The sequence below is a fragment of the Triturus cristatus genome, chromosome 3_1, assembly GCF_964204655.1.
Source record: "Triturus cristatus chromosome 3_1, aTriCri1.1, whole genome shotgun sequence".
Taxonomy (NCBI): domain Eukaryota; kingdom Metazoa; phylum Chordata; class Amphibia; order Caudata; family Salamandridae; genus Triturus; species Triturus cristatus.
Window position 1 is genome coordinate 145,744,565 of NC_140583.1, and position 14,317 is coordinate 145,758,881.

At 45.2% G+C, this 14,317-nt stretch overlaps 1 protein-coding gene across 2 annotated transcripts in view; it reads left to right on the plus strand.

The window, feature by feature from the left end:
- SLC6A5 (solute carrier family 6 member 5) overlaps positions 1–14,317 on the plus strand; it is a 284,699-nt gene that overhangs the window by 48,499 nt on the left and 221,883 nt on the right. For both annotated transcript variants that reach the window (XM_085643604.1, XM_085643605.1), the window contains exon 5: positions 2,122–2,295. In XM_085643604.1, coding sequence (XP_085499730.1) covers positions 2,122–2,295 — 174 coding nt within the window. The remainder of the gene's footprint in view (positions 1–2,121; positions 2,296–14,317) is intronic.

A 14,317-nucleotide genomic window follows, 5' to 3' on the forward strand; every position in this document is an offset into this window, starting at 1 on the left:
GGACATGGCAGCTATTAGAAGAAATACTACACTGTACTTCTACGTTTATAGGGGGTCTATCGAGAGATTGATGTCCAGACACTGAAACTTCAATGAGGATTGCAGGGTAGTTACACTACACATTCCGATACCGGTGTGGAGTACTCGAAATTCCGAGTACTGCGCATCTCAGCAAACCTGCAGATAATTACTGGGTGAAAAACATGGGGTCATTCTGATACATAAGGGACATGCTACATATCACTTTTAATTCTTCATTTTCCAGAGGGAATCTTATAATGCAACGCATTTAATGCACCTCGTAAATATATCCCCTTCGGTATCTCCTTTTATGAATGCGGTAAACACCTCACCCATTCCTGGCTCACTTTGGATCAGACCCACATTGTCAAGAGTGGACCAGTATCACTTTGGCTGTGATAGCGAAGCAAAGATTAGCTCTGTTGTCATATTCTTCAACCTAAATTACCCAGGTGTCCCACATAAGATAGTTTCTACGGCCGGCTTTAGCGCAGGTGGTGCCCGGTGCAACAATCATTTCTGGCGCCCCCACAACCCATGACCGCCTCCTCATATTCTTTCACTACCACCAGGCAAAAGTGCCCTGCCCTAAAGCTGCCCCTGATAGTTGCCACTTTTTCAACACACTGGCAAAAACAGTAAACAAGATACATGTCGAGCATTTTCCTGCGATCATTCATCATCAAAGGTGTTTTTAAAAGAGGTAACAAATCCAGGAATCAGTCCTCTCTCTATTCATGTGTTTTTTTTTCAAACCTAACTTGCTCTGTGAGTTACAGCCCTGGTTCACTACAGTTGTTTCATTTACACTAACACACTTGAAAACAATTATTTGTATAAGGAAAGATCAGGAATCGGCTATTGTGACATGGAGTTATCTGGTACGCTTGAACTACTGCGTCAGCAAAAATGAAGCTAACAAAAGTTTCCATCAAGGGATCCAATATAGCCTAATAGCCCGCCGTAGCGGGCTATACTGGCTATTGAAGGTCTGCTCATGCGTTAAAGGCCCAAGCTGAAGGCGAGGAACTTTAACAAGGGAGCGGGACTTTAATAGCCGGTGTAGCCCTGCTACGAAGGGCTATAAGGCTATTAGAACATTCTGCCACTAGAGGGCAAAATGTTCTAACAAATAAAACAAAGGCTGCTCGAAGCTCGAGGTGATTTAAATCCCCTTGAGCTCCGAGATGCGTTTGTAAAACATTGGAATGTTGCTCTGCGGGCCTTTACCGGACCGCAGAAGCAGGGAGCACTCCATTGTCATCAATGGAGCTCCCAACATTCCGATGTTCTAATATGTAAGACGAGAGCCTCTCTTCGGAGTTAACACAGAGATGCCCATAGGGTGTGGACTCCTGGAAGGGGACAGGTTTGTCAACAATTGATTGAACTTGTAGTCAGAGCAGCAAAAGCAGGTTGAGAAATAGAGGAGGGAATAGCTACTCACAAGCATGATGGACTAGGCAGGAGTCCTCTTGGACACCAGTGCACCAGTTATTTATCATGGGCTTACGCCGCTGTTGCGTCACTCTGTCAGACGCTGCGGCAGCGTAAAAAATGCACAAGGCTACGTCATGTTTTCAAAATGACGCATCTAGGCTGATGTGTCACTTTGTAAACCCCTGCGCTACATTATACCTGCGTCAGTGACAATGTATGCAGGGTGGGTTTTTCCCATAAAAAAGGGCTCATAGAAGTGGCAGAATTAAATCATGAGATTTCACTGAGCCACTTCTACGAGTTCACTGCGTCAAATCCTTAGGCCTGTGACTGACGCAGGCCCTGTTACATGGAACTCGCCCATGTGTAATGGCACACTGCTGGAGTTGCATCTGTTTTGCGACACACTCTAGCAATGCATCATTACTGCACCACCAGATATGCCAGAATCCCTAATGTATCTGGACAATCCTTGCAACATTGAGCGCCATACTGTACATACGACGCTTCCAAGGTGTCGCAAGGAGTGCACAATGAAAAGTGTTGCATCGCTGTTTTCAATTATCGATGCAACACTTTTCATAAATGAGGCGCTTTGTATGTTTTGAGCCGGTGCCACGGATGACTCAAGCTTTAATGCCAGTTTATTGTCTCCCCCAGGCTGTGGCATTGCTATGCTGATAATATCGGTGCTAATTGCCATCTACTACAATATCATCATGAGCTACACCATCTTCTACCTTTTTGCGTCCTTCGTGTCTGTGCTGCCATGGGCGTCATGCACAAACCATTGGAACACCCCAGACTGCAAGGATAAGGACAGACTTTTATTGGGTAAGTCCAAGTAACTCTATGATGTCTCTGCTTAGAAAGTGCATAGCAGCATCCTCGTACTGCTGGGCTGGAGGGTTTGGGAGGAAATGGTTGACAATGTACTGCACTATAGAATTGTTTGAGTCACATTTCTGTTGATGATATAGGAACCACTAAATATATGGCTGACATGATGTCTCATTCACTAAACAGGCGTTGCAATGGTGATAATATCAGTGTACAACTATTTGAGCACTACTTGGCTAATGCAGTAGTACAAAACTGTGCAAACACTTATTTCCCCAGGTCCATATTACAGAAAGGTTTTTTGCAAAATTGCAAATCTAGATCGGTGAGTGATTCAGATTTGTAGAGTGTAAACATATTTTCCCTGCATTTCAGTATGTAAACTAGTCAAACGATTAAAATCAGTTTGTGCCACGTTTGACTTGGTGCCAATACTGATTATTTCATCCCCTGTTACACAAGCAAGGAAAGTGGTGCAAATTGATTTGGTCTGGTTTTTTCAACAATTACAGTGCCCCTGGAGGACAGGAACGGTAGAGCTTATTTTGCTTCAGTTTATTATTAGGTCGAGCCTAGCGCAGCGCGCATGCACAGCCCTAGGAGAAGGCCTCTTGGAATCACTTCAGACTTTCTGCAAACTCGTGCGTGTGGTGTTCGATTTTCCACACATGCTATTGGCTTTTGCGTGTGGCTTTCAAAAATGAAAGCACGCAATTGGCCAAATGTGGGTGCATGTCCCACCTTTTCTGAAAATGTTTACTCCCACAGCGTTTATGTGTCGGGAGCGAACAGCAATGTGCAGCGTGCCATCTGTTGTGGATCATGTTTCATTTCAAGACCTTGCAGCTTTCCTTAAAAGGCGCGTCCCCTCCACCCTTGCCAAGGGACAGACCCTACCGCCACAAGAGTGCATGCTTCTTTTTTCAGCACTCGCATTTCATCTATGTCAGCACTCTCATCCTGCACTGTTATCTTCGTATTAGTATGTTATTGTCACGTAATTTGCTGTACTCTGTAGTTGGCCACTATAGTCGCTTCTTTTTTGGGACCTTCTTCAAAATTGACTCCACCTTTTAACATTAGTGTTTTTGCCTCACCGTGGTGTGCGCTTCCTTTCACACTTCTGCGCAGCTATGGTGCGTGCTACTTTTGACATCTCCACCTAGTGCACAGCTGTGGTGCTTGTTTCTTTCCCCGCATTGCTTTTGGTGCTCGCTCGATCCAGGGGCGTAACGCAGAACCTTGCTGGGTGCTTAATTTGAGCCGGTGTCTACCCGTGCGCACATGGACACTTAATTATTAGCACTTGCTTTTTGTGCATGCTTGCTAGCACTGTCTGCTAAATAATGCCTCTGTTTAGCTGTGGTATATGCTACCTTTCACCTCTCTGCACAGTGCACAGCTGTAGTGTGTGCTTCCTTTCCCCCATTGCACAGTACACAGCTTAAAAATTGACCGCACCTTTTAACATTCACGTTTCTTCAGCACCGTGGTGTGCGCTACCTTTCACACCTCTGCGCAGCTGTGGTGCGTGCTACCTTTGACTTCTCTGCACAGTGCACAGCTGTGGGGCATGCCTCCTTTCCCCCATTGCACAGTACACAGCTTCAAAATGGACTGCACCTTTTAACATTTGTTTTTTTTCATCGCTGTGGTGCGTGCTTCCTTTCACATCTCTGCGCAGCTGTGGTGCATGCTACATTTTACATCTCTGCACAATGCACAGCTGTGGTGCATGCTTCCTTTCCCACATTGCACAGTACACAGCTGTGGGGAGTGCTTCCTTTAACCCCACTGCACAGTAGTGGCACGTGCTTCCTTTCACAACACTGCATAGTGCACATATGTGGTGTGTGCCTCCTCTCAACCCAGTGCACAGCTGTGGTGCGTGCTTCCTTTCACCTAATTGCACATTGCACAGCTTTGGTGTGTGCTTTCTTTCACCCAGTGCACAGTGCACAGCTCAAAAATTGATGTCACCTTTTAACATTCATGTTTTTTCAGCACCGTGGTGCACGCTTCCTTTCACACCTCTGCGCAGCACCAGCATAGCCCCACCACAGTATCAACACAACACCACCTCAGCCGCAACTCAGCACAAACGCTTCACCAGTGAAACATCACCTAAATATCACCAAAACATCACTCAGCACCACCTCAGCATCACTCAGCACCACCCAGCACTAGTCAGCACCACCCCAGCATCACTTAACACCACCTCAGCATCACTCAACACCACCTCGCCATCAATCAACACCACCTCAGCATCACACAACACCACCCCTCAATATCACTCGGCACCACATCATTATCACTCCGCACCAACAAGCACCATCTTCCACCTTCCAAAAGCGCACCACCACCTCAGTATCAAACAGAACCAATTCAGCACCAGTACAGCACCAGCCCAGCATCAGCATAGCAGCAATGCAGCACCAACTGACCCCACCACGGAATTAGCACAGCACCAACTCAGACCCAGCGCAGCACCACCTCAGCAGCAAATAATCCCTAATGCAGCACCATTTCAGCATTAAAACACCACCACATCAACACCAGTGCAGCATCACCTCATCACCAGCGCAGCATCAGACTTACATTACTAAGCACCAATTAAACACAAACACAGCACCAACAAAGTATCACTCAGTACCACCTCAACATCACTCAGCACCACCTAAGTATCCTTCACTACCACCACAGCATCACTCAGCACCACCACAACGTCACTAAGCAGCACCTCTGCATCACTCAGCACCACCTAAGCACCAGCACAGCACTACCTAAGCACCTTATCACCACGTAACAATATTAGCATCAACACAGTAACACCTCCTCATCAGTGCACCACTACCACCAGTGCAGCAACAAGTCACCATCAGCACAGCACTACCTCAGATGCACTGTAGCAACACCTCATTATCAACAAAGCACCATCTGAGCATTAGCACAGCACCACCTCCACATCAGTGCACCACCACCAGTCCCACACCAGCAGCAATTCAGAACCAACATAGCACCACTTCAGCATCAATACAGCAACACCTCAACACAGAACAAAAACAACATCACTTGGCACCACATAAGCACCACTTCACCTACACAACATCGGCATAACTCATCACCACAACATCACTCAGCACCGCCTCAGCATCACTCAGTACCACCTATGTATCATTCAGCATCACATAAGCATCACCTTGGAACCAGCGCACCACCACTTCAGCATCACCTCATTATCATTCCTGGTCACCTGAGCATCACCTCCGCCACTACTCACAACCACCTCAGCATCACTCCACACCACTTCAGTTTAGCATAAAAATGTGATATCTATTAATTCTCCACAAATAACTCTCCACTACTCCTATCTAATTAAAATACTATTTCACAACATCCACCCTCCCATTGTTTATATCTCACACCTAACAATAAAAACTATAACAAAAATTAATTACAACAAGCAAGGAAAAATTGACAGCATTGCATAAAAAAATTAACTAGAACACATTTTTTGTATTAATTTAGGTTTTTAGTACAATACTTCAGTTGTATATAATGTTTTTTCGGTTAGATATAAGGTGACAGAAATAGTTATAACACTTTTCTAATTATAACTTATAAATGTTCAACATGCTGCACAACATTCACAATGCTCTACCACACATATTAAAAACGTTAACAAAGCCAATAGCTCTGTCTAAACACTTATAACACCCCAAAGGCGAGACCTATTGGCAATGCCAATGCTTGTTTTTAGATGAAGATTTGAAAAAATTCCCAATTCAGCTTAGCCAAGGCATTTTTGATCATCGGATTTCTTCTGTATCTTGTAAGTGTTGACTCTTCACCAGCCCTCCTGTGCACGCGCCCTAACATCACTAGATTGTGACGTCCCTACTGAGGAGTCACCCTTTGCATCTGTTATTTATGAGTTATCTCAGTAATACAATAAGTTTACCATCTTTGAATGTAGTTTTTTTTTTTAACTAAGCTGTTCTTAACTAAGTTGATTTGACTAGCTTTCTATTTTAAAAGCTCACGGGCTCACCGCAAATTGTGCATTGTCTCTGGAGTGCCATCCCAACCCTTAGTAAATCTAGAGCCACATCTTTAAAAAGTAGGCATGTCACTCAAATCTGTGTTCACAAACATTGCTCTGAAGGGGCCTGCAAGAGGAGGGTGGCTTAGAAAAATGCTAATAAATACATAAAGAGATTGGAGCAGAGGAGAGAACACATCTGGTGATGACACCTGGGGTAACAACTGTCTTTTTGCCACTCTTTTCACCACAAGACATCCTTGTGTGAGCAGACCACACTCACATAACAAGACTGGGGGCAGCAGAGAAGGACAATTATGGAGAAGGGGGAAAAAAATGGCATTCGGTGCCCCACAGGGATTCACTTAGAACACGGCTTAGAGCATAAATTCCAAAGCATTCTACAATAGTGGTACCATTAACGAATTAATGGGCATTTCTTAAGTTCATGTTATCATTTTCGTTTAATCTTATTTACATTTAACAAATCAGGAATCTGTTTTTGTAAGTGTAAACGTGGTTTTAATATTTAACCTGCATATCTCCTTTAGAATTGTCCGTTCTCTGTATGCACTGGAAGGTAGGAGTCTATTGAAAGTTATTTTAGAATCCCTGCTAACCACGTATCAAGCTGTCGGATTGTCTTTCCACATAATGCTGAACTTTGGCAAACACTGCTGATGGCAGCTGTCATGGCTGCTAAGCAGGGGTTTCATGTAATTCATTCGGTTTTTGACACGTGGTTCATGGTTGATCTTTGCTCTCTTATGAGTGCCTGATTTTAACCTTTGAATTGTTATTTTCAGGCCGCAGGGTAGGCCAGGTGGGCTCCGATTGGCTCCCATTTATCTGCAGAAGTGCTTTTATTTGCACCCTTTTTGTTCTGACCTGCAGCATCTGCACTGTGCTAAGTTGTGATTCCTGAGATGTTTTTGCTGCATTTCGCGGAGGTTTGCATGTGATTTGATTTTAATGTATGCTTCTTCATGGCAGGGCTGAAATATTGATGTGGCCCCACACCCCCAAATCAAATTGAATAGAGTGCCCACCTCAGGTACCCACTGCTAAGGTCCGGTACTAACATGTGCAGCTCCTCCGTGGGCCTTTTAGGGACAAAGAGGGCATTGTCACCCTTTCCAGCATCACATACGAATAAACCCGATTCAGTGGATCTGACAGCGTTTTTTTTTCCTCAGAAAATGTCCTCAGGAGTTATGAATTATTAAAGGTTAAATATAAATATAGTGTCAAAAAGTATTGAGCACCAACCACGGTCAACTAGTTGCACTTAACTGGTACCTAGACGCGAGTTAAGGCTGACCGAGATGGAGCACGGGTTGGATACAGAAACCATGTTTGACCCCGTTGGTTTACCTTCGGACTGAGGGCCTCATTTAGATCTTGGCAGAGGGGAAGACTCCATCATAAACGTGACGAATATCCCATGCGCCGTATTTTTATCCAGTTATACTCGGTGGAAATCGTAATACAGAGGATGGGATATCTGTCACGTTTGTGACGGAGTATTCCATCCACCGAGATCTAAATAAGGCCCTTAGTCTCTGGAATGGAAGCCAATACAGTCAGGCTGAGGCTGAAGAGGGCTCCATGTTGTCTGAGAGACACTGGACGAGGTCTTGGAGAAGCTGTTGACTTTTGGCGGGAAATATTAGAGCGGGAGAAACTTGTATTTGACGTCCAGAGAAGGTCTCTCACTGGTCACATACTTTAGGCACTCTGCCCCGTGAAGTGACTTAGTCACTTTTTTAAAGATTGGATATATCCAGCTGGGGCAAGACTGCAGTCTGCAGCCAAAGTAGGCTCCACTTGGCCTCATACTTTGTCTGTGAAGTCCAGCTGAATCGGACTTGCTGTTGCAGAACTATTCAGAGTGAGAGCAACCTGAATCATTGGCCCAGAGGGAACATACCTCTATTTGGTTGGCTTGGCAGGCTGGTCTCAGTCGCCTGGAGCTCTGGGGCAGCCAAAATGTTTCTAAGTCCAGGTTTCAGGATATATTAGGAGGAGTACATTTTGACACCAGCCAAGGGTCCAGGACCTTAGGGACAGCACTTGGGGATCAAGCAGAGGCAAGCAGCAGGATCCAGGGCAGGTCCAATACAAACTCATCAGCTTGGCAGTATCTAGAAACGCCTCTTGCAGTTTGTTGCATCCATGTACTTTGAGCAGGAGCTTGGAGTCCACTTCCTTGTCCTGGGCACAAGAGGGAGAGGAGGTTCACTCTTCTAGGCTCTTTTCAGGTCACAGACAGCAGGTCAAGTCCACTTCTGTTCTCCCACAGGTACATAAAGTTCTCTGAGGATGGTACTATGTGCCACATTTATGCCTGTCACCAGTCTGTGGGTGGGGGTGACTCCTGACCCCTCCGTAAACAATAGAGTACTAGTTCCCAGAGGCAACACTGCCCACTATTGTAACACATTGGGTGTACCATACTGAAAACAATTCCATATTACTCTCAACGCCTAAATCCAAGATGGTGAAGCCCATCTGCTTTTTTGCAGAGCCTGTGTGCCCACCCTACAGGTGGGCCCTGGAAATGAGCAACTGCTCCTCTGTGGTCACGCTACACCAGTTGTAGGGGCAGCTCTTCTTTCACCGGTATCTGTGCCTGCCTGACTGGGGGAACAAGGAAGGGCCCTACCCAAGTGTCAGCTAACATTTGCCTGTGACAACAAACCATGCACCTGCTTATAGGCAGAAAGGCCCACATAGTGGTGACCTATTAATAATTAAAAGAAAGTTTTAGACCTGTCAAAAGCAGGTATTTTGACAGGGCGCGTTTCAAGTTTTAAACTGCACAGCCAGGCTATAAAAGTAGGCCTGCAGACATATTTGCACTGTCACTGCAGTGCACAATAGGTGTTGCATGCCACTGCTGACATTTAACTTACAGGTCCATGCAGTACTCTTGTCCCATATACTAGGGACTTCGAGGTTAGTTAAATATGCCAATTAGGAATATATCAATATCATCATGTCGAACGGGGGAGCACGCTCGCGTTACCCCTGCCTAGCGAGGGCAAATCGGACAGAGTTTTACAGCCAGGACCAGGCAAATGATGGTAATTCCCAACAGGTAACCTTGAATAAAGGGAGGGTATTTATTGAATGGTTCTGGGTGACATTAAACAGATGAAAGCGAAGTGCAGAGGCAGCAGCACGTGGCTGATTGCCCTCTGTTACTGCGGGTCTACAGAGATCTACACTGATAGGCAAATGTTGTGGTTGGATTGTGTACAGTATTTCCCACATACCGTGGCTCCTTCTAGTCTATTGAGACCTGTTGAGGCATAAGAAGGCAGGTGAGACCACCAATATATCCATGTGCAACTGTGAAGAACACAGGTGGCTTTTATCACAGGACTCCAATAGACAACACGAGTGAAGCTTGATTTTTGTATGTTGTCACTCAGTAATCGCAGGTGAAAAACTTCTGACAATCAATTTTTACCCTTCTTTAAATGTATAATATGTATGACCCCCAAAAATACTCTGCCCTATTATTGTACTGCTATATTGAGGGAGCTATACATAACATGGCTTGTCTCCCCTGCCCCCGACCCCCCCAAAACATAATAATACCTGGTCTACTGCCAACTACCCTCTGTGCCTTCTCTGCCTCCCATTCCAAAGCTGTGCTTTCTGCTTTGACTGGAGCAGAGAGACAGTGCAGGCGTGACAGGAACTCAGACAGCCCTTCCAGAGCAACCTAGAATTCCTCTAAGACTTAGGTACAATGGGAAACATTTTTGTTTCCCTCTATTATAAGCTTAGTGCACGCCGTAGTGGGCTCTACTGACCATTAAAGGCCCGCTTCAGCATTAAAGGCCCGAGCGGAAGGCTAATAGAATATTCCGTCCCTAGAGGGCAGAATGTTCTAATTTGTAAAACAAAGGCCTAACGGAGCCCGAGGAAGTTGAATTCCCTGCGGGCTACTGGGACCTTTGTTAAACAGTGGAATGTTGATGCTCCGGGCTCGGACCGACCATTAGAAGCACGGAGTCCTCGATTTTTTTCGATGGAGCACTCAATGTTCCAATGTTCAAATGCTCTTTCAGCAGTAAATAACCAAATTCGAATCTGGTATTCACAATCAAAGCTCTCACTAAGAGCCATGCATTACAATCTAATGCCACATGTATACCACACCTGCACGCCTAGCTTTAGCGACAAGTCTGCTGTGGCACCGCTGGAGCACATCTGTGGCCATCACGCACCACACCCACCCCTATCAAAACTTCTACACACCAGAGAGCCTGATTTGCAACTGTTCTTGAAACAACGCTGTGAGTCCACAAAAGAGGCAGCTTTGCACAATGCAAATTACGAGGCAACGTAACATATAACTGTTAATATGAGACAGAATAGGAAACAAGAAATGGCAAGAATCACGTCTTAATCCAGCGCAAAAGCAGCTATTCAGTCACTGACCTCAAGTCACGAGGGGTTCTTCAGCCTGTCCTGTTTTTGTGCTGATAGCAGTAGGATAGCAGGGCTTGTATTTTTTTAAATGTTTATTTAATACCCACGTGTCTACAGGTTATGACACGCTGGGTGATACTCGCCAAAACATACATGGTGAGGAAAGATGAAATTTAAGTCCTCGGGTTCAAAGGTGAGCAAATTAGAACCGACCCAGATGTGATCCTGGGCATAGAGCTGGGGTCTCCAGTTGGTCCATGCCAAATGTAAGTGTACCCCCTCGCAGACCTGGATGAGGTACGCATGCCTGACAGAATACAAATTATAAATTAAGAATAAAAATATCTGAGTTGACTGTCAAAAGGAGACTGGTAAAACACAGCAGGGAGCATGCTTTTATCATCCCTTTAAGCAAACAATGTTCGTGGACTGAAGCTGATGTGCGTCTCACCTGCGGTAGGAAGTGGAACATGCGTTTCGCTTCTTCTACTCAGGCTCGTGGGATTTAACAATAAATGTGTTGGTAGCGCGCAAGTGCCATCTTGTGGCGGACGGTAAATAGTGCGCGTAGACTTGAAGTCAAAGGAAGCAAACGCACGCATTATAGAAGTACAGAGCTATTTCAGGAATGCGCAGCCCAGCGTCTTTTCCAAAGACTAGCTCCTCAGTGCAGAGTCAGCCAGCCTGCGAAGTAGCTTGAAGAGGCAATGATGCAGGAAAGGGCAACAGCCTGTGTTGGGATTGGTCCCCTAAAGCACAATCCCGTCAGCATTCCTAAAGCACCATTACTCAACACCCACTCACTCAAAGGTCGCTGTTTTGCATTCAGCGCATTTGATATTGGTGTGGGTCGCTGGTTTATCCATTGAAATGGTTTTTTTAAAATTAATTTCGTTTTAGGGAATGAAAAAACTCACTATTGTGAATTGAAATATATGTTTACCTTTTATGTAGACTGTCTGGACTGCTAGGCTTCAGGGCGCTTCACAAAGAACGCGTTCATACCAGATGTTTACAAAGAACAGGTAGGGAGGTGTATATAACAAGGGTGTGCAAACTTACACAATTCGTAGGTGTTACTGGATGAGGCCGAAACATCACGGGGACGTGTCCTTAAGAATTATCTGAAAACGAGGGGTGAGTTGTCTTCTGAAGGTAGTAAGTCGAGTTAAGGTTCTCGATTCAGATGAGAGAGTCCCTCCTCCCCAGGAGATGGCTGCTCCCAAGAATGGTTGTGATTGTTTATCTGGAGTTCTGAATCTGGCATTTACAGAAGTAGTGATTTTATGATTATCGGTCCTCTGGACATGGTGAGCAGTTCAACAAACCAAGGAGAGATGCCACTGTGGATGCCCCTGGGAACAACGCAGCAGATTCTAAATTCATTTCTTGCATCAGCAGGGAGCCAGTGGGGGTGTTTGTGCATGGGGGGCGGGGGGTAATGCGCTGAATGTTTTTGCAGAGTGAGCTCATCTGGCAGCTCTGTGGAGGGCAGCGTTGGGTGTGTCAAGGACATAGATGGCACACCCACCAGTATACAGTCCACAAAGCCCACTCTTGGGAGGATCAGTCCATGCTCTGGAGTTTTAAGTTAGTAGCACCCATTTTGAGATTGTGTACTTGGAAATGTGCTGGCTTTGACTTTTTATTCATTTGTGGAGTGGGATACATTGTTGCACCCAGCTTGAATTCTAAAGATTTAGCACAGGAGAGAAGGTGCGGGACTGAAGCTGTATAGTTTTGGTAAAATCGAGGATAGCTGAGTTGATTGTATTCTTGACAGAGTTTAATAAATGTATGAATTCGGTCTCGAAAGGGTTGAGAAAACGAATGTTTTCTGTCATCTCATCTGGGTTTTCAGGAATGTAAGACAGTTTCTCAGGGTGGCTATGTCCTCAGTAGTTGAGGACTTCAGATACAACGCACTGATGGAGTTTTGGGGATCATACCGAAGGGTTCCATGCAGAGACTGAGGTAGTTGAGCATGAGGCTAGAGCCCCGAGGGACGCCACAGAACTTGTCTTTAGAGGTCCTGGTCTCTGATCTTTACCAGAGGGTGTCTGTTGGTAAAGGATGATGCCAACAATGTAGGGCCGTTCCGCGAAATCGAAAGCGATGCTTTAGTGTCCGATAGTGCCATCCATGGTCAATCGCGTCGAGGTCAGCTGACAGATGTATTAAAGCACTGGTAAATGCACCACGGCTTTCAAGAAGGTGCTGCACACCTTCCATCATTGTGACTGTTGCAGTTTCAGGACTAAATCCAATTCTGAAACTAGACTGGTGCTTGTTAATCAGACCTTCATGATGTTTTGTAGTAGGCTGGCCATCGATGTTCAAAGGCTTTTCCAAGTTACGGGAGATTAGAGTCAGGGTGATAATTGCATATGGCGGCAGGGCTGAGGTCTGTTTTTTATAGTAAAGTGGTGACTTGAATGGTTTTTAATAAGCTTGACACTGCTTTATGATCTAAAAGGGAACGTATTAGTTCGTATGATGAATCAAGAAAGATGAGTACGCTGTTGATTGGTTTTGGCTGGAATGGGGTCACAGTGGTAGCATATAGGCTTGAATTGTTTCCTGATTTTGAGACGAGTGCGTAAGTGTTCCAAATATTAGAGTATTTTGGAGGCAAGACCGGTTTGGTAGGTTTGCATCGAAATTACCTTTGATGGCTCCTATTTTATCCCTAAAGGGGCTGGAGAAATTGCACACATTTCTTGTTGCAGGATGCAGGAAGGTAGGTATGTGGTGTGATGTTGTTGTTAATGTGTTGTGTTGAATTAGTGTTTGAATGTATTTGTTCATGAATGTCAGAGGATTTAACTGTGGCGATAGCTAGGTTCTAGGCGTTCATGCCCTTCCAGGGTCCCTCCAGCAGGCTAATGCAGAAACCTGTTTCAGAAAGGCCTTGAAGACGTGGCTCTTTAGGGCAGATTAATATGGGTTGTTTAACACCGCAGCTCTTTATGGACGCAATTACCTGCTGTTTCAGCGCCGGGACACCCCTGTTTGGGGTAGCTGTCGCGCTTTATAAGCTCCAGTATTATTATTATTATTATTATTATTATTATTATTATGTGATTTGTTAGTTTGGAAAGACCGTGAGTTGCTTTGGATTTCCTCCATCCCTTCTCCTGTTTCCTGAGGGTGCTCTAGGCATGTGTGATGGCTGCTGAGTAGCAGAGTTGAGCTGGAGAAGGGCAGCGGTGTCCATTGCAGTGGTAGTGATGCTTCTGTGCTCTTTTGTAGCCTTGTCATCGTCCTTTGAAGGGTGGTGCTGTTTGATTGGGCTGGATATGTTCTTACAACACAGAGGTTTGATCCTCTCAGCTCATATTAATCATTTACTTTGGCTTGAAGGTGTAATGATTTGGTGAGGTTGTAAAAAAGGACAGGAACCAGGTCAGACCAGTCAAGAGATGGTTGACTCGGGTTGAATCCTCAAACATCATGGACATGTTCTTTCCTCTTATTGTGGGAGGAGACAAAAGATAGTTGTTGAAGGTAGTGTAGCTTAGCCTAGTT